The sequence below is a fragment of the Prinia subflava genome, chromosome 1 (assembly GCF_021018805.1).
Source record: "Prinia subflava isolate CZ2003 ecotype Zambia chromosome 1, Cam_Psub_1.2, whole genome shotgun sequence".
NCBI lineage: Eukaryota > Metazoa > Chordata > Aves > Passeriformes > Cisticolidae > Prinia > Prinia subflava.
In genome coordinates this window covers 91,178,071-91,197,465 of record NC_086247.1, presented here as the reverse complement: position 1 = coordinate 91,197,465, position 19,395 = coordinate 91,178,071, and the positions used below count along the sequence as shown (strand labels likewise).

Sequence of the window (19,395 nt, the reverse complement as noted above, 5' to 3'; positions counted from 1 at the left end):
GAAATGTATTTTCTCCTACCAGAAGGAGGAGGATGATGGTGGTGATATGGATAGTTACCAGGTATTGCTGCTCTTGCTGTCAATCCTGTGGCATGGGGCACAGCTAATGCTAATGGCCAGCAACTCTCAAATGAACAAGCAAAAGCAGCTTTGAAATACACACGTGCTGTGCATTCTGGAAGCTACCTGGGCTATAAAACACTGCTATTTCAGTTTACCTTGTGACTTTATACTCTTACCGTGTCCTCTCTTCTCTAGTACTCTGCAATCAGCTCTCCTAACTGGCTACATGAATTGCTATGGGAATAAAAGCTTTGAATCTTTAATTTAGAATGAAAGCAGTTTCTGATTATTATCACAGGGAAAAGAACCAGCAGCTGCAGGCATCTTTTCCAGGCAAATTATGCAGCATAGGATATTTTGTTTGTTTTCTAAAGAAAATATTGTAACCTTTTATGTTGTGCAGTTTTCTGAAATGCTTGAGTGAGAGAGTGGAGGAGGTGAATGGGGGGTAGATACTGAAGCTTCAGTAAAGCAATTTTCTTTTATCTGCACAAAACCCAACTTTGACCCTGTTTTCCTGTGTGACAAGGTTACACTGTCACAATTTAGACAGTGTAACAGAAGACTCATTTTAAAAGGTGACAAACAGCAGAAGAGGAAATCCCTCCCCCCAAAATAAAATAAATTTCAGATTTCTACATAGAAGACTTTTTTCTAATAGGCAGTCCCACAGAAGTAAAACCAGTTAGGTGAGAATGCTGACATCCCTTAAGATGATGTGTTAAGTTTCCTAGCAATCTCAAAAATGTAATTTAAGGTACTAACTTCTTGCGGGCTGTTTATGCGCTTCCTGACACATCACAGAGAAGAACCTCACAGATTTTCTGTGATACCACAAAGCATGATTGCATGATGGGTCTTGTTTGCATGAGAAATCTTTTAATTGCACTGATAGCAGCTGCTAGCAATGGAATTTTGTGCAGGTTTGAGGGTGTACTGACCTGTCTAATCTTCAGGAGATCTTGCGATAACTGATGATACTGGGTTTTCCTCTTCCATATGCTATTCTAAAGTTTGATTGCCACTTCTGTGAGTAATTAGCTATGGTGTGTAATCTGTTCAGCAGCAGAGGCAGTCACATTTTCTTTTCTCCTGTTGAAATCTGAGACCTGAAAGCAAATAAACTTCCCTTCATGGGTGATGAGGTACTTAATTACTGTGCATGTCATTTGGGGGAAAGAAGTTTTCTGCATCATGCAAGCCATTTAATATAAATTGTGATTAAATTACCACAAAATTCACTGCCCTTTATTCTTACCCATGTAGTCTAATGACTTTCTTCTTTATTTCCATGTTAGGAAGAAGATTTGAACTGTGTGCGAGAAAGGTGGTCTGATGCATTAATAAAACGCAGAGAATACTTAGATGAGCAGATCCAAAAGATCAGCAACAAACAAGGTTTGCAGCTTGAAATCTCTATCATCAGTACTTTATGCCCTATACCACAAAAAGTGTGTCTCATCTGTAATCCTAATCTCTTCCACTGCAGAAAAATCTGAGGATGATGTGGAACGAGAGGCGCGGCTGGTGGAACAGTGGGTGGGGCTGACGGAGGAGAGGAATGCCGTGTTTGTTCCGGCACCAGGCAGTGGAATTCCCGGTGCCCCCGCAAATTGGTATGTTCACTAAAGCCACTGGAGTTGCCAGCTTTTTGTACGTAAACTGTGCATGCTGCAAGGTCCAAATCTAAGGATCTTTTGAAGCTTCCAGAGTTCTCCTGTGATGCTACAAACTGCGTTCAGCTGACAAAAAGTTTAGAAGGACAGATGCTGTTCTGAATGTAAGAAAGATTTGCTTAGCTAAGGTATTACATGAAGTAGCTTTGAAATAGCTTTCATGTATTTAAGCTTTCAAGCTTTAAAGTAGCTTTGAAAATCACCTTTGAATATAATATTTTGTAGTATTTTGCAACTTTATACAATTGAGAAAATTATCCGGCAATTTGATTCTTTTCAGAAAAAAAAAGATTGAAAGATGAATGGTAGAATACATGATAATGTCATTGATAAAGGATGGAGAGGAAAGAAACTGATTTCAAAGGATGTGTTCTTTGTTTCGTCTGAATTTGTAATATATTTCTCTTTGATTTCATTTAAATTTGTGTTTTAACTAAGATCTTTGGAGCTGACGTGCAAAAATGAGGAATGCAACATGTTAGGTTTGGGAAAGTATGGACAAGAACTACTGCTCTAATCAAGTGTATACTAATGTCTCCAATAGAATTCAGGGAATAATGTGGCAATACTCTTTTCTTGCCATTTTCCCCCTTGTCCACCTGAAGTGTGCTGTGGACATACAGCTAAAAGTGTGTTTATGGATATAAAGACTGCCAGTAGTTACACATCCAGCTGTTTGGAGTGTTGCTGACCTTTATAGAGGAGATGACTACAACCAGTTAACTTGATAAGGAACAGAACAGGATGTTTAAAACTGGTCCTCACAGCAACTGCCACGTGCTGTGTGGTGTGAATTGAGTTTTGGCAAAGCTCTAGATTTAGCTCTGCGTGTAGTTAAACAAAATGCTGTCTGTGCCACACAGGCATTCAGAGTAGCCATCAAAATGTTGACAGCTTTAGCCATTGGTTACAGTTAATGAATATTGCGTATAGATCTGTTTGCCCACATCAGCTTAGGTGTGAATTTGCCTTCTTTTTTGCCAGCAGTTTGTTTTGTTTCAGGATTCCACCTGCAGGAATGGAAACACATATACCTGTCCTCTTCCTTGATCTGAATGGTATGTTGAAAAAACAGATTAAGAAACTTGTGGAGGGGGAAATGGGGGATTAATTTGGGTCAATAAATGGTTAAATGGAAGAATGAACCTGAAAGGCGTAAGAAATCAAACAAGTTGGTTGCATATGTTGGCATAATTAAGAACAATTATTTTAGCATAAAGAAAAAGTCAGGGGGCACAGGAGTACAGTGACAGGCTGTACAACAGAAAACAGTGTAAGAAAGCAAACTTAGTTTGAATCAAACAGCAGGTGAGGAAATCCTGTAAGCGTTTTGATGGACAAATGCACATGTTATTAAAGCACTGATGGAAAATCTCCCAGTTCTTTCACAGCTCCTTCCACTCACCTATCTGTAGAGTCTTAAACAACTCATTTAATGAAGACTGTCTTAGAGCTATAATGAGCTTTTTATAGAGAATCTAAGTGTTCTCCATTTCAAGGTATTTAGTTCTAAATGTGAGAAGAATATTGATATATATTTATTTTTACACAAATGCACAGTGTAACAGGAGACTAGAGGTAGCTCTACATTTAAGGATTATTTAGGAAGCAAATCTGATTATAAAAGAAGGAGGATCCACAGGTTATGTCACATCCAGCACTGAAGAGGGCCACTATACATATTTATACAGGCAATGCATCAATACCTGCTTTAGCAGATGCTTCTGGAAAGTGAAATACCCTCTTCCTTCATCTGTGCTCACAAAGAATGCTTTTATTTGGTTGGTTTTTTACTATCAGAAGAGATTAGCAGACAAAAGATTTAATAGGATATTTAAACAGGCTGACTGTGTCATTACACACCTTTTGTTTGTTTGTTTGTTTGTTTATCTAAAAGCCTAATGTAGCCAGAACTGCTATTCTCAATTTCTTTTGTAGGCTGAAATCATCTTCAAAATGCTGCATAGTAATAAGATTAAGTAGGATTAAATATATTATGAAATATGGGTAGGCCTTTATTACAGCTTTGTATTACAACTTTGCCTCTATATAGTCATATCCTTTGGTGTAAAACTATTTCATTCTTTGCACATTTGTTTCATTAGCTGATGACCTCAGTGCCAATGAACAACTTATAGGTCCCCATGCATCAGGAGTTAACTCAATACTACCAAAGGAGCATGGGAGCCCATTCTTTTATCTGCCGATCATAAAACACAGTGATGATGAGGTAAATTGTTAGCAAGCCTCCTTCTTGACAACTGCAGCTTGTGTTAATGCTTTCCTCTTATGTTTTATTTCCTACTTCTGTGTATTTAATCATTATTATTATTACCTTTTTGTCTTAAAAAGTATCATCTGTATCTAGTGCTGCCTTTATTTTCTGGCCTATTTATTTAGAATTTAAGAGGTTATGAATTGTTAGCTCTTTTGCCTTAATTCAGAGATGATGAGTCTTAGCTCTTGGCAAAGAATAATTCAGCTGCCTGACTCAAAATCCCTTTTCCTGCTTTCCTCACCCCTTCATCATTCCTCTTGCAGGCTCTTAACTCTTCAGAGAAAATGACTTGGTTTATTGTGTGCACTAGGCAAAGCTTAATAGTTAAATATGAATTCTTTCATTTGTAGTACAGAATTACTGTTTTTTAAATATATGGTTTGGGAATTGTTGGAAATGAATCCATTCTGGTATTTCTTAACTGATTCCTTATATATTCTGTGCCTACTCAGGCCATTGTTTGAGATCATTTCCAGAAAAATGAGACAACAAAGTTGAGGAGAAGGCAGAGGAAAGGAAAAAACCCATTCTGCAGAATGGATGCAGGGTTTTTCTGTGGGGGTTGTTATAACCTAATCCAACAAAGATGAAAGATTTTACATTGAAATTAATAGATTTTTAATACAGTAGCAGTAGGATTTGTATTCCTTCATCAAGTCTTGCTTCTGCTTTCCTTTCTGTCTCCAGCCATGTGAAGACTTCCTTTTGGGGCAGGGTTTGCACAGTGCAAGAATTGTGGAGATGATTGTTTTCCCCTGTATCTTAACACTTATTTTTTGCTTCTTTGGATAAATTCCTTACTATGAAAAGGAGGTTTGATTCCACTTTGTTCAATGATGCTGATTTTTCTCTAGTTAAGGAATTCTTTTACTTCTTGTTAAATCTTTGCAAATGATACCTGTTGTTAGAGTAATAGAATCTTTGATTTCCCATTTCTTCCTCCACTTAATTTGTCTGCATAGGTTTCAGCCACTGCTGCCTGGGACTCTTCTGTCCATGATTCAGTGCACCTGAATAGGGTAACTCCTCAAAATGAGAGAATTTACTTAATAGTGAAGACTACTGTGCAGCTCAGTCACCCTGCTGCAATGGAACTGGTATTACGCAAAAGGATTGCAGCCAACATCTATAACAAGCAGGTAATAAGTTTATATATTCTTTTATCCCTTGTTTTGTTTCATACTCTTAATTTAACAAATGTGTTTTCTTAACTGCTTGCTTATTTTTTTAAATCTTACAAGAGAGAAATGAAAACTAGGTTTTTATAGATTGCAGTGAAGCTGTGTACTGGTACATTTCTTTGAACTGTCCATTTTTCAACTGATTGAACTCAGTTGTATACTGAGCACAGTGCTATAAAGAGGACTTAAAATATCATAAATGCTAAAAAAAGTAATTTAATAAATTATGATTCTTGTTGCCTTTGTAATCAGATTTTACATTGCACCTTTTTATTTCTTAGGATGTCATAAATAATAATTATCAAAACAGTAACTGAAAATTTCTTTCTAGAGTTTTACCCAGAGCCTGAAAAGGAGAATATCCTTGAAAAATATATATTATGCCTGTGGAGTGACTTATGAAATAGTATCCAATATACCAAAGGTAAATTATGACATATTTCTCTGGAAAATTCACAGAAACCAACAGAATTGACCTAGTGCAGTGGGTGATGCTGATTAGAAAGTAAATGTCCTGCTTTGCTGATATGAGGCAGCTTGCCAAAGTGGATATACTGAAGTTCTGTGTGAGATCGTGTTTATCTTTAAACAGTTGAAAACTGTAGGGATTTATTTTCTCTTCTACTGTGTTTAACTGAGTTTTTGTAGTAAAGTTATGTTTGAAAACCCATTAGTGTCTACAGGGAAAATACAGAGGATACTCAGAGGATATGTTCAGATCTGTGAAAACAGCATAGCTGGGAAGCTGACTTCACAGGAATATAAATTACTTTTTGTAGAATAAGCTCATACGAGTTGTAAATGTATTATAAGATTTATTTTAAAGATAAACAAACTGGACAAATGAAAACATAGTCTTGTCACCGTGTAATTGCCACTTTGCTCCGGTACAATGTAAATTTTAAACTCTAGGGAAATCACAGCATATTTTAAGATTTGGGAAGGAAATTATATTTCCTTGCCTAGGAAGTTGTCATTAGTTGAGCCTTAACATACACAATTTCATACACAAAGGTTATATTTGCATTATTTCTGGAAGTGCTTTTACTATAGCAACTACTCAAAACTTCTCCTAAGCTTGATCTCTTCAGCATCATTTGCATCTTTATGGAACGGCCCTGGATCATTGACTGTAATTAGGTTTGCCGATTAAGATGCCCAATTCAAATTGATTCCTGGATTGAACTGGTTAAAAAAGTGAACTAAAACAATTGTCTTTCCTTTTTGAAACCTTGAATGGTGTAACGTCTACTTTAGGCTACAGAAGAAATTGAGGATCGTGAGACCTTAGCGCTGATGGCTGCAAGGAGTGAGAACGAGGGCACATCCGATGGCGAAACCTACATTGAGAAATACACACGTGGTGTGCTGCAAGTGGAGAACATTCTGAGCCTTGAACGACTAAGACAGGCAAGCAAAAGGCATTTCTTGCACCCTTTGCACTGGATTATGAGAATTCAAGAAGAGATGATTGATCTTTTAAAAATACTGTGTTGGTTTTTTGAGAGATCATTGGACAGATAAATGTAGGATGAAGTTACTTCTGTGAAATACAGATTTCCAGAGGTGGTAGATGTAGTAACTAAAGCTGGCAATGATGTAGTGCTCAGAACCTGAACAAGCAAAGGCCAAAGAATGAATTTCAGACAGAAGCTTTGGTGATTATGTGTGTAAATTAAGTTTTGTGAATGCAAGGCCTAATTGCCTCTGTTAGCTACACTGAAAAAATGTCTTATCCTGCTTGCTCAGTTCTCCTGAGGAGACCACGGCATTGCTGATAGTGTTTTGTTCTCTTTACACAGGCAGTCACTGTCAAAGAGGCTCTCTCTACCAAAGCCAGGAACATCCGCAGGAGCATCAGCACTCCAAATGTGCACAATGTAAGGACCCTTCAGCGTGAGCACTGGTGGGGCAGGGGCTGCTGCCTGTGTGCTGATGTAATGCTTGCAGAGGGAGATGTGGTAATGGTCAGCCTGTGCTGGGACTGACCAGCCGGTGGGAACGTGGTCATGAAGTGAAACCCCTCCCCAAAATTGTCTGTCCTAGGAGACAACAAAGTTAACTAGGAAGAGGGAGGGTTGGTTGAAACTCTTCTACTTTTGTAAGGATATCCATCTAAGAAGTACTTTAGGATGACAGCTGCCCTGATTCACTTTTACCTCCAAGTCCCTTTAACTTTTTTCATGGTATAAGGGGTATTTTCCATTTTATGCGTTCTCTCACGCACTCATACAGCAGAAATGTAGATGTCTTTATACATAATCTGATCCGAAAAGAGAGAGCAAAACAGTTATTAGGACTAAATGATCATAGTGTTTCCACAAGGTGTTATATCTCACAAATAAAAGGTAGGCATTTTGTCATTCTGTCTGTTGGTGTTCCGTAGGTGTCCTGTAGTCGACTGGATCTTTCTGCCTGCGATGAAGATGACAAGGTATGGAAATGTTGCGACAAACAGCTCACTTTCCCACCCCCACCAGATGCAAGATGTGTTTGAGAACTGGGGAAAAAAAAAAAAGGAAAATAGAAATAGTATTTCCTTTAATAGTATTTAAAGCACTCGATTTACATAATATATCTTCGAAGTTCTGCACCAATTACATATAATTTTGCATTAAACCTTATTGTCCTTCTCTGCTTTTCATATTAGAATTATATGAACTGATATTTAAGAAACAGAAAGAGCAAAACTTTAAATACTTCACTGACTAGCTAATTAGTTTTTAAACAATCCATTTCTGTGTGACAGTAAAATTGTCTGAAGTCAGTAATTGGCATACCTTTGGTTTGTGGAGTTTGGCTGACTTTTAAAAAAAAACAAGCACCTGAGTTTACCTATTATTTTTTCTACATTTGCTTGCATCATCATGCAGATTTAAGTATTTTTTTTTTTTTAGGGTTGGTCTGAAAGTCACCTAGATATATCTGACTGTTGCTCCAGTTATCAAGACGTATCGTGCTATGGTACTTTACCCAGGGAGTCACCTCGCAAGAGCAAAGATGGCAGTGGTGAGATTTCAGATACGTAATGACAGTGCTGGTGGATTCTTATTTACTGCATTAAACTGAAAATTAAATTCCCAGTGCTCTTTTCCTAATAAATGTGTTATTCAGCTTCTACTTAAGGAACTAAGCATTATCTGGAAATAGGGGAGAAAGGGAGAAATGCATAAGACATCCAGGAAAGGGTGTAAAATTCAGGGTATCCAAAAAAACAAGAGGAGAACAGAATGTGCTAAATATAACTCAAAATTGTAGAAGAATAAAAAAAGAAAAAACCCACCCAAAACAAAACAAAAACACACACACACACAAAACCGAACAAAAAGCAGCTGCTCTTACTTATAAATTTGAAGATGAAGATGCTTTTTTTAAAGTGGGAATTGTCCTTAGACAGGTTCTTTACATGATATGTGGATATTGGCTGTGCCTCCCTGTCAGTGTGTCACAGGTGCCTTGTTTCCTTCAGGTCACATTGACCAGGTGGAAATACTGCTGCAATAAAGTGGGACTGGGGGTTTATTCATCGCTTCCTTGCTTATAATTTCCTTTTTGATCATCCTGGCTGTGCAGGATGGCTGGCTTGGTTACAGGGCAGATTTGCAGTTTTGTTGGGAAGAGGTCAGGTGAGACACAGGAAGCAAAGAGTTTCTCAGTTCTAGTTTCAAGGACACTTCCCACTTTTTTTATGACCAAGATGAAAAGGAGAAATGTTTGAGCCTCAGAATGAAGCGGGAAGATAGTGCTGTTCTCTGCTTTCCTTCCATTTCCAGACTTCTCTGAGGATCTCAGTGATTTCTGCATTATTTCATGTCTAGGCCAGTGGTTAAATACTAAAATATTGACATTTTTCTGTAGCCAGCAACTTGTCAATTGCATGGCTCAAGCTTCAGCTGTTTTGAAATATCACTTGCAGTCAGGATATGAAGAACTGAAATACACTATTTTTGCTTTTTTACCTAGGTGTTGTAGCTGAGAATTCCCATGCTTTAATGGCTAGCCCTTTTAAAGCATTTTCTCCCCAGCCACCCAAGTTTTTCAAGCCCTTAATGCCAGTGAAAGAGGAACATAAAAGGAAGACCCCACTTGAAAGCCGACCTCTACTTAGTCAAGAGGTAATCTTTGAAAACCATCTGCTTTTTTAAAGGAGATGGAGTGACTTTGTGTACTTGGCAAATCATTTGCATCTGTTGCAACAGAATTTTGTAATTCTCTGGTAAATTTATTCAGGCCACTCTTGATATGTGGTGGAGTTTTTCTGTTTGTGTTTTGCCTGGATAAAGGTTTGTGTGGGTTTTGGGGTTTTTTTATTTCTTGGTATGTATACTCCTTTACAGGATACTTCTATTTTAAAGTAGCAGTAATCTACCGGGTTTTTTTATTCTTCAGTCAGATGTTGGTGTGATTTTTTTTCATACATCAAATGTAATTCTGTGAAACTATCCTGGGCTGGTTATAATTCTGGCCTTTATTCATCACCCTCAAACCCTGGGAGGAGCACATGAGTTCCCCTACCCATTAACTTGATTTTTGATGTCTGTATGGCCAGCATGGGTGCTTCACCTTCATCACACCTTCACACCTTTCTAACTTGGCCCCCACTTAGCACTGTGGCCAGAGCGTGGTTGTGTGATGTGTTGTGTGTCTCAACCTTTGCAGAGCATGCCTCCATCTCAGGTGCACTGTGCTGGCTGTGCTGTGCCTGCAGGAGGCAGTGCCAGCAGCAGGCCTCAGGAGAAGATTGTAAGTTTTGTATGAGTTTCTGTCTCCAGGCCTGGTGGTGGGCTTGAGGCACTCACGCTACTGCAGCAGGAAAAGGAATTTGTGAGGTGGAAATAACCACTTTTGACTGATTGTAGGTTATGGTTGTAACAGTTGCTTGCCTGGCTTACAAATGCATTCTGTTATTGGAACTAACTCCACTGGGGTTTGGTGTATTGTTTTTGTTTTGTTTTGGGTTTTAATGTTTATATGTAATTTGCCTTGTGGGGTGGGGGAGAGGGGAGGCTGTAGCATTTACAGGGCACAAATGATCAAGTAAAGGCTGGATTAGTGAGCCGTGCTGTTGTCACTCTAATATACCTTGTATGTTACCTAGATTTTGTGACTATACCCCAGAGTAAATGGAATGATCCCATTTGGTGTAAGTAACCGTGCATTTAGGTGTGGGTACACTATAAAAAGCTTATAATTGCCTGATATGGAAGTAATATGACTAAAATAAGATTGCTGCTCTTACTTAACCTGCAACCTGTATTCATCATAATTCAGGTGGAAATTGAGGTGGAGGGCTTCTGTTTTAATCTTCACCTGCTAAATCCTTTTCTCACTGCTGCTTCAACAAAAGGTGTATCATCATGTCTCCTGTATGATGATTTTGGTTTTGGGGCTGTGGAACATGGCTGCAAAAACCTGCTTTAATCAGAGCTTTAATTTTAAAATTCAGAACCTTCAAATTATGTCCTGTAAGTCCTATGGGACACTTTTCCACAAAACGTTAGTGAAGGGTTCTTCCTATTCAACAGTTATTTTCATTCCTACCATATAGCCAAGCCATTAAAAATCCTCTTGTGGATGTCTAATACTGTTTTGTAGGTTGTTATACCAAAGTATCCTGTGTGTTCTGGTGTGTATATATTTGAAGCCTGGCTGCTGGGTTTGGGTGGCAGCTGTTTTATTCTTGATCATGTTAATTTTCCACGAGGTAGCTGACGTGCTGACTTGCACTGAGTCACTGATACAAACAGCATGAAGGTATTCGGAAGAAAAAATACTCTAGTGGGTTGAAAAAACATCCCTTGGAACATAAATTGTTACAAAACTTTCCATAGCAACTTGAGGGCAGTTTTGATCCCTTGAGTAAAAACAAAGTCCCACCCCATGCATGCCCTGAATTAACCCAGGCACTTGCCTGTGCTGCTTGCCACAGATACGCAGAGGCTTTCAGAGCTGGAAAAGGGCAACATCCTGCCACCAGGCTTTGCCAACTAGAAGGGAACTAATTCACTGAACACTGTAAACCTGCTGTAGCAAACGGGACTATGGAAAGAGCTGCTCTTTCAGTTCTCAGCTGCTTGACTCCTGCTGACTTCTCCCTTGTATTGAGGCAGCTTTTTGTTCGGTTGCATAGGAAGTCAGATCAAGGGAACTGATCCTCCCACTTGATGGGCTGACTACCATGGAGTTTTTCATTTGGATCTAGTCCTCTGCCTGATGACTTTTTAGACCCTTGAGGGTCCTGGGGAGACAAGCAAGAAGTAGCAGCTGCTAGTGGGAAGGAGGTTGACACGGCTACTTGGTGTAGGCCAGACAGCCTATGCTGTTATGTTTTGCAAATGATGCTTCTGGGGGTTTTATTGCTTTAGGAAAGAAATCTTTGTAGGATGTAGGCTTCCCAGGCTACCCCATTTTCAGAGCTGCAGTGAGTCTTATGTTTTAACTAGGCTAGAGTATTCCAATATTCAAAACATACCTGTCAAAGGAAGCAAACAAGAAAAGAAGGCAGTTAAAAATATTTTTGTTCAGTTGGCCTGAAATAGAGCATTCAACCTGAAATTTGAGAGAGTACTTACACGTGCTTGATATTGCAGCCATATCAAAACAGCATGATCTAGGGGCATGTTCTACATAATATAGGAATACAGTGACTTATGTTAAGGTCAGATTAAATGTTTTCATATTAAGTGTATTTAAATAGTGCCAGTAATTAACATGTTTAAGGAGCATTTGCTAAGAGGAAACCCTTCTAGCAGGCAATAAATTTGAGGCATCAGTGGTGCAACCATGATATAAATATTACTGATTTTTAAATTAGTAAAATGGGAACTAACTTGTTGAGGTTACTTGAGAGATGTAATTTAGGGATTTGAAACCTCATCTGCTTTAACTTTTAATGACATGTTATCTTTGTTATGAAGCAAGTGTAGGGAAGCTGCTCTGTGCTCTTGCTTATTTTACTTCTTTACTGCTAGAACTTGATGTACAGTCTTGTGTCATTAGTTCTTGCTGTTGTGGTCTTTCTGTTACCAGTTCTTAAATCTGCTTTTCATTATAGTCATTCTGTTACATCCCAGGGAAGTTGCTGAAGTTTCTTGACCAGTTTTTCGAAGATTTTATCTTTATTTATACTAGTAGCCTGAGCTGTACGAGGCACCTTCTTTCTTTTTTTCCCCATCTCACATCCACAGAAATTTGAAGAACTCTGAAATTGCTTTGTTTCTGGAATTTCCCAATCAGGAAACTTAAGAGGAGCTCTGAAAGGAAGTATGTCTTGTCCCCACCAGGGGCATCTTTTGTTTGTCACAAGGTGGTGTCTCCTCACCTATTCACAGCATTCTTCATAGCCCATGCTCTTGTAAGAAGACTGGTTCTCTGTACCTTAGCTTTTGTACTTAGGATGACAGATAACCCTGAAATGGCACATGACTGACACTGTGGTTACTTGTTTGGCCTTTCCTCATCAAGTCACCAATGTCTGTGAGTCTGTTGAGCCATTTGTCAGTTACAGCCTCTTGTCCAGTCTGATTCTGAACAGTGACACCACCAAGGTGGGTTTTTTTCAGTCCAATGAGGAATCCTGCAAGTTTTGAAGGAGATACAAAGAACTCTGTTACAAAAATACCTTTTGGTCTCTAGGGGACATTTAGCTAGTATTGACTAGAAATACTTCCTTCATTAAATGTTTATTAGTTTGGAGTTCATATGTAATCTTCAACTTTAAGAAATATATTTGGTAAACTCTTAGTTTTGAATGTTTTAAAAAAACTAATCCCAACTTATAAGGTTCTGCATAGAACAAATCTTAGTTTTGCACAAGTAAAATTGGCAAAAGGGAAGAAGTAACCAGAATGATTGAGAAAACATCCCTCAGAGATGAGCAACTGGTATCCTGCAATATGCGAAAAAGGTGCTTTGCATAAGGCTTTAGTGCTTGGAAGGGTATTCGTAGTCTCAGTAAAGTGGGTATTAATTTTTTCCTTTACTTCTAAGGGAACTGTGGATTTCAGATGTAAGTAGCAAGATTTTCAACACTATAAATGATACTCAGTAGTCTTACATGACCATTCATAACACTATTGGTCCTCTCCAGAGAAACAAATAATTACAAACTAAAGCCTTCATCTAAATTCTGTATGAGAAACAGCTCTGAAAGAGTGCTGTGAAAATTAGAAAGCAAAGAATACCAAGCTTTACTTGAGCAAGTATTAATAATCTGAAATGTGATTGGATTTGTCAGATATACTTAGACAAATAGAGACATCCTGTTCAGATACTAATAGCTGTGCCAACAAAAAATTATTATTGAAAATCTTGAGTCACCTTAAGAGGCCATTCTGTATGGGCAATACTGAATTATGTTTGCTATGAGTTTGAACATGGTAGGAATGCACATGAGACCTTGTTACAGGTAAGGGCTGTCTGACAAGGGGAAAGGCTGGAATATCTGGAGCTGTTCAGCCTTAGGGAGACCAGTCACAAGGACATCTTATCAGTGTATAAAAACACCTGATGGGTCAAGGCAGACTCCTCTCAGCAGTCTCCAGTGACAGGACATGAGGCAAATCAAAACACATGACATTCTATCTGATCACAAGATGGAACAAGAAAACTCTTTGTCCACTGTGATGGGGTCAAACTGGAATGAGTTGTGGAGTTGTGCAGGAAGATTGTAGAGATCTTAAAACTCACCTAACTGGACACTGTCTTGGACAGCCTGCTCTGGCTGACCCAGCTTGAGCAGAGGGAGATTGGGCTAATTGACCTCAAGGGGTGCCTTCCAATCCAAACAATTCTGTGGTTATTCTGACATGGGCAAATTGAGCAAATCTGTTTCATGTCTGGGCATTTGAAGTTATGTTTACAAAGTTATTTGAGCAGCCTTGGCTATTTTGAAGTGAGGAAACATTTTCAAGGGAATGTTTATCCTGATGTGTTAGTACTCTGTGGTCATCTGGTTAACTGTTCAGCTTTTCCTTTTACACTGGTGAATCACAGCAGGTGTCTGAAAGCATCCAGGTACTTCAGATATCACACAGGATCTGCCCTGATAGGAATTTAAAATCTGTGATGCAGATGAAGGAACTGAGAAATAATGGGTGCTTGAGTTTCTTTAAAGGACTTCAGCAGATTTCGTTTTTCCTAAAATCCAATTATTTCTAGTAGAAATTTCCTGTAAACCAACCATTTTTAATATATGTGTGTGTATACATACACCTATGTTTATACCTGCATATATATGTGTAAATTAAGACACACATGTACAGAAATAAGGAAGTACCTAAAAAAGCATCCCTGTGGAGTCCTGCCTGCAGTATTTTGTCTTGGTGGAGCAGCCCTACCATGTTGCTGGAGTCTTTCTCAGATTCATCTTTACAGACTCAGGTCCTCAGCTTCAGATGGACTCTGTGAAGGCCACATCTGTGGTCTGGTCATGGTGCATGCCCACATATCACCAAGGGGAAATTCAGGAAAGCACCTCCAAATTCTGCCAAGATGATTGGTGTCATTTCCTTCCCTCCAAATACATACATGTATGCATACAAATGCTTCCTTGAAGATTTGCAGTAATATTTGATCTTTTTGCTTGTATATTCACACATCCTGAACATGTTCAGCTGTGATAGCCAGGGGTAAGCAAAATTATTTAGCCTCACTGATATCAGGTTAATAGGGATTTTCTATTAACCTGATATCAGTGAGGCTAAATAAAATCCCACCGTGCAAAGTTTTTAATGATCCCGAAGTTTTTTATAACCTGTATTGCAGCAGAGACTCTGTAAGGCCTTTACCATTCATATTTATGTTCATCTTGTTAGGCAGTGAATTAACTCTATAAAATACCTTCAGTAGGTTTAATTAGTCTAAATCATGGGGAAAAAAAGTTTGTGGATGAAAATACATAACTTTTATTACTTTATATTTTCTGAACTATTTAGAATTTATTTTCTGAAAATTGAATAGCTCAGTGTAGATAGGATATGTTCCCTGCAGTTCTTTTCAATGGTGTCTTCCATTCTTTAGTTAAAGGATATTAAGGGTACATATTTCTCCATGCTCAGAAAGGAAAAAATCAAGGATGGTTATTATTTTGGAAACCTCACTGTCACAGGTTCCTAATCCTAATTCCTCTTTTCATTTGCAGGACTCTGAGGAGGAAGACAGTGAGTTGGAGGCCATTAATAAGAAACTGATAAGTCCACAAAGTTTTCAGAATTTCCGGCCTTATGTACCAGAGGAGTTTGCTGACTTTAGTATTTACAATGCTAGCCTGGAGAACAGGGAGTGGTTTTCCTCTAAATCAGACTTCATGAGCTCCCGTGCTCTCGACAAAGAGGTGTCCCGCAGCCCCACCACTAGCAGCATCACTAGTGGCTACTTTTCCCACAGTGCCTCTAACGCCACCCTGTCTGACATGCTCGTTCCCTGCAGTGATAGCACAGACCAGCTAGCCAGTCACACCAAGGAGCTGGACTCTAGCGATCCCTCGGGATCATCCCTTGCACACGATTTAAGATCTTCTTTGAACAAGGAATGTCGAGAGTCAGAAAAGGAGTTAGCGAGAGAGAAGTTACCTGTGGTACGATTGAAAGAAAACAGTGCCTTAACAGAGCAAATACCACGGTCATTCAGTGCCACTGACAGAGACTCTCAGCAGTTACCCAGAGCTGGATCTCTCTCAGCTCTAAGTTCCTTGGATGGCAAAAACACGGTCGAATTTTCAGCATGCGAGGTGACAATTGAGCACACGAAGGATGTTCTGGAAGATCACTCCTTTACTGAGTTCATGGGCGTTGAAGATGGGAAGGACTTTGACCATTCAACAGCTCCACAGTCGTGTTCCCTTCTGTCCTCTAATGGAGCAAGCGCTTCGGAGTCACCCCGAGGCCTTGGCAAGGGGCAGAGCCCGTGCATGGGCCAGCAGAGCTCTGCAGCAGCAGCAGCGGGTGACAAGTGGCTTGTGGATGCTGTGGAAAGCCCTTTTTGTCCTGGACTGGTGAAAGATGCCTCAGACCCTGAGACTTATCCCGATGCTTCCATAGACGACTTTATTACAAAGGACCACTTGGATGGTTCTGATTGTGAAGAAGGTGCTTCTGCAGATCAAGCCCACGTCTTGCCAAGCTGGGTGGCCGTGGGCGAACAAGTCTGTGTTGGAAGTAATAAGATGGGCACCGTGAGATATGTTGGAACAGTGGATTTTTCAGCTGGAATCTGGGTTGGAGTTGAACTCAATGTTCAGCTGGGTAAGACTAAATGTGTTCTGGGTTATCTATGCAGCTAGTGTGACAATTTTTAACGTCACTGTACAGTCATTCCTTACCATTCAGTCCTGGGAAGTACCTCCAGTTTCATGCAGTTTGGTATCTGATACACCCAGTTCTCAGCTTTCTGGTTACAGGGATGCTCTGATCCATTTTTAACTGTCTGAAAGCCCTGCTTTTGCACGTTGTGGTAGTTCCCCGTTGGTACCCATCTGTTTTTACAGATCAGAGAAACAAGCAAAGCCTAAAATTGGCAGGTTTTTTAAAATCAGTGTGCACACGTTTATGAACAGTACTAACATTGTGCATCACTTGTCAGATAGGTTTCCTGTCAGGGGCTTTTAGAGATTTATTGTTGTTTTCCACTGGGGAAAGATGAATTCCAGAGCACCCATTTTCTGTAACTTCACTTCAGAGGGGTCAGAAAAAGTCAGTGCACTGCAAGTGTTAAGGAACTTGTATAGAAATGCTTCAGGTCATTTAAAAAGATGTTTTTAGTGATTTAATAGGTAATATCACTTATGGCAGAAGTTTGTCTCCAGCTGAATTTTAAGTTTTGCAAGCAGTTGATTTTTAGGAGTTTATTTTGCAAAACGAACACATGCTTGGCTTTTAAAACTGTTTGTTAACAAAGCAGTATTTTAGAAACTCATCTTTTTGGTCACGTTTCAAGCCCTCCTTTCCAAGTTTTGTTCTCTCTGGTGTGTGGTGAGCATCTAGCTCTGTCACTCAGCAGGAACAATCTTGACTATCTGACAGATAACCAAAGCTATTCACACTTCAGCGCCTCAGCTGTAAGTGCTAATGGCAGCACCAGCATTTAATCCTGTGCATTTCTTTCCATTGAAGGGAAGCACGATGGAATTGTGAAAGGCAGAGAGTACTTCCACTGCAAACCTCGACACGGTGTTTTCGTTCGTCCTGGGCGCCTCAGCAAAGCACCAGCTCCCGCAAGGAAATGGAGTAGCACTTCCCGGTCTCAGGCATCTTCCACTTCAGAGAAACGGAAGAGTTCTGTGCTTCAAGGCTCATCAGCCACTCCCAAGACAGGAGGAGACGTCCTCTGCCATTCAGGAGATGCAGCGGCTTCTGCTTTTTCTAGGAAACAAGAAAACAGGAAATCTTGGATTAACTAAACCGCAGTATTTTTGCACTTACTACACGCATCACTGTGTAGAAAACTTTACGGATTTTTGAAGCTATTGTACATTTTAACCTGTCTATACGGAATGTGTATTCTCTAGAGTCTTTGACTTAATTCTCTAATTTTTTATAAATAATATATATATTATATATATGAATGTGTATCTATAGTTTGTCTGCCAGTGGGCAGATATGGCTGCACACTAAACACAGTTAAAGCTGATTGTAGATAACTGAGGTACTGGACTGTTTGTTACACAACAACTTGGGAGATATATTTTAAACAACAAAAGATATTTTATTGAGGAAAAACCAGGATGTAAATCCGTATTTGGAAAAAAAACCCCAACCGCTACAGTTTGCTGTTCTTGATTACCAAAGAACTTGTTTTAGACTGACATATTTGCTGTTTATATCTTTCTATTGTAAATGTTTTAACTGGTAACTTGGTGCCATGTTTCTTTCAGTCACTGGGCACCGTGCAGCCTTCCGTGTTTAAGCACACTGAAATATCCAACTGCTTCGTCTGTTCTGTCTTCCTAGAGGCCTGCCACTGTGCTGACCTGGCACTGGAATGACTGACGATGCCTGAAGCTATGAGTCTGGCATTTCACATGTTAGCAAACGCCAGCCGGGCAGTCTGACTGCAGAAACAGTATTACTGCAAGGGTGGGAGAGGACAACATTCTGGGTTTTTTAGGGGGTTTTGGGTTTTTTGGGTGCAGGGTGGGGAGAAATGGGAAATAAAGAAGCAGTAAATGGATCATGACTGCAAACTTTGCACTTGTTACTTGCTGGTTTATTATCAAGATGAAATAGAACCTGCTAAAGTAATTTTAATCTGTAAAGTTTATTTTAATAATGGGAATGATGGAGGGATTTATGTCTGGTGCTCATGAATTCCTAAGAAGGTTGTTCCACATGTAGATACTGTAGATGCCTGTACAAGCGTTCTGGATATTTGTAAAGCAACATGGTAAAAAATGAGTGAAGTGAATGGCCTGCTGTATCTTTTTTCTGTTCCTTAGCAAGTGAATGATTGAGATACCTGGGACCTTACTGAAAAGCTGCTGTTCTTTCTTTGATTTTTGTGTACAGTAAGCGGACTCTCGTATTTTACTATTTACTGTAAAGAACTGTAATTTATATACTGCCATACTGTATTTAATTGGTGCAGACCTATTGTGTGTTAGAATACAGACTGTTTACTTGGGATTTAAAAGAAATGTTTTGCTTGTGTTTGGTACAATTAGGCTTCATGCTCAAAGAGGGAACTGTCTCTAGCTGGTGCTGCTCAGATGCAAAGGATTTGGTAAAAATGCTGAAGGATAGTGGTTGGAATGGGAGACTGGATGATATGAGCCCGTCTTACCACTGAGCCTCAGAGGAGAATAGCAGCCCCTGTGGATACACATTCCTCACCTTCTCTTTGGGCGGAGCTGGGGAACTCCTGCCGGAGAACAGAATAATGCAGGTCAAGGGGAGATGGGACAAGTTCCTGGAAGACAGACAAGAGAGGATCGTTGCTAAATATAAAAAGGCCCAGCTGCCTGCAGCATGGTTAGCAGCTGGGAGGGCAGCGTGCTGGAGGAGGCAGTGAAAGGAGGGGCTGTGAAGTGCAGTGCACTTGCCTTTGCCATGGCTTTTGTCCATTCTAAGACAGGATTCTTATGTGTTAATTGATTTTGGTGAAATGCGTATCTTTGCAGAACAGTTCATGTTTCTGGTGTCCACCTAGAGTTGCTCTCACTGCAATAATGACACTGCTGCTGGAGATAACTACTGTAATAGAA

At 39.5% G+C, this 19,395-nt stretch overlaps 1 protein-coding gene across 4 annotated transcripts in view; it reads left to right on the top strand.

Moving 5' to 3' along the window:
- The window catches only part of KIF13A (kinesin family member 13A), a 104,486-nt gene extending 85,658 nt beyond the window's left edge, over positions 1–18,828 (top strand). For 2 of the 4 annotated variants that reach the window (XM_063403112.1, XM_063403131.1), the window contains exons 26-39: positions 23–61; positions 1,362–1,461; positions 1,553–1,679; positions 2,742–2,797; positions 3,845–3,969; positions 4,980–5,156; positions 5,530–5,622; positions 6,456–6,608; positions 7,001–7,078; positions 7,585–7,632; positions 8,096–8,207; positions 9,162–9,313; positions 15,340–16,441; positions 17,309–18,828. In XM_063403112.1, the coding sequence (XP_063259182.1) occupies positions 23–61; positions 1,362–1,461; positions 1,553–1,679; positions 2,742–2,797; positions 3,845–3,969; positions 4,980–5,156; positions 5,530–5,622; positions 6,456–6,608; positions 7,001–7,078; positions 7,585–7,632; positions 8,096–8,207; positions 9,162–9,313; positions 15,340–16,441; positions 17,309–17,595 (2,649 nt within the window). In that variant the 3' untranslated portion in view covers positions 17,596–18,828. Of the gene's footprint in view, positions 1–22; positions 62–1,361; positions 1,462–1,552; positions 1,680–2,741; positions 2,798–3,844; positions 3,970–4,979; positions 5,157–5,529; positions 5,623–6,455; positions 6,609–7,000; positions 7,079–7,584; positions 7,633–8,095; positions 8,208–9,161; positions 9,314–9,857; positions 9,942–15,339; positions 16,442–17,308 lie in introns of all 4 variants that reach the window. The other 2 variants (XM_063403138.1, XM_063403122.1) reach the window with 2 other exon arrangements.
- Positions 18,829–19,395: the final 567 nt, after the last annotated feature.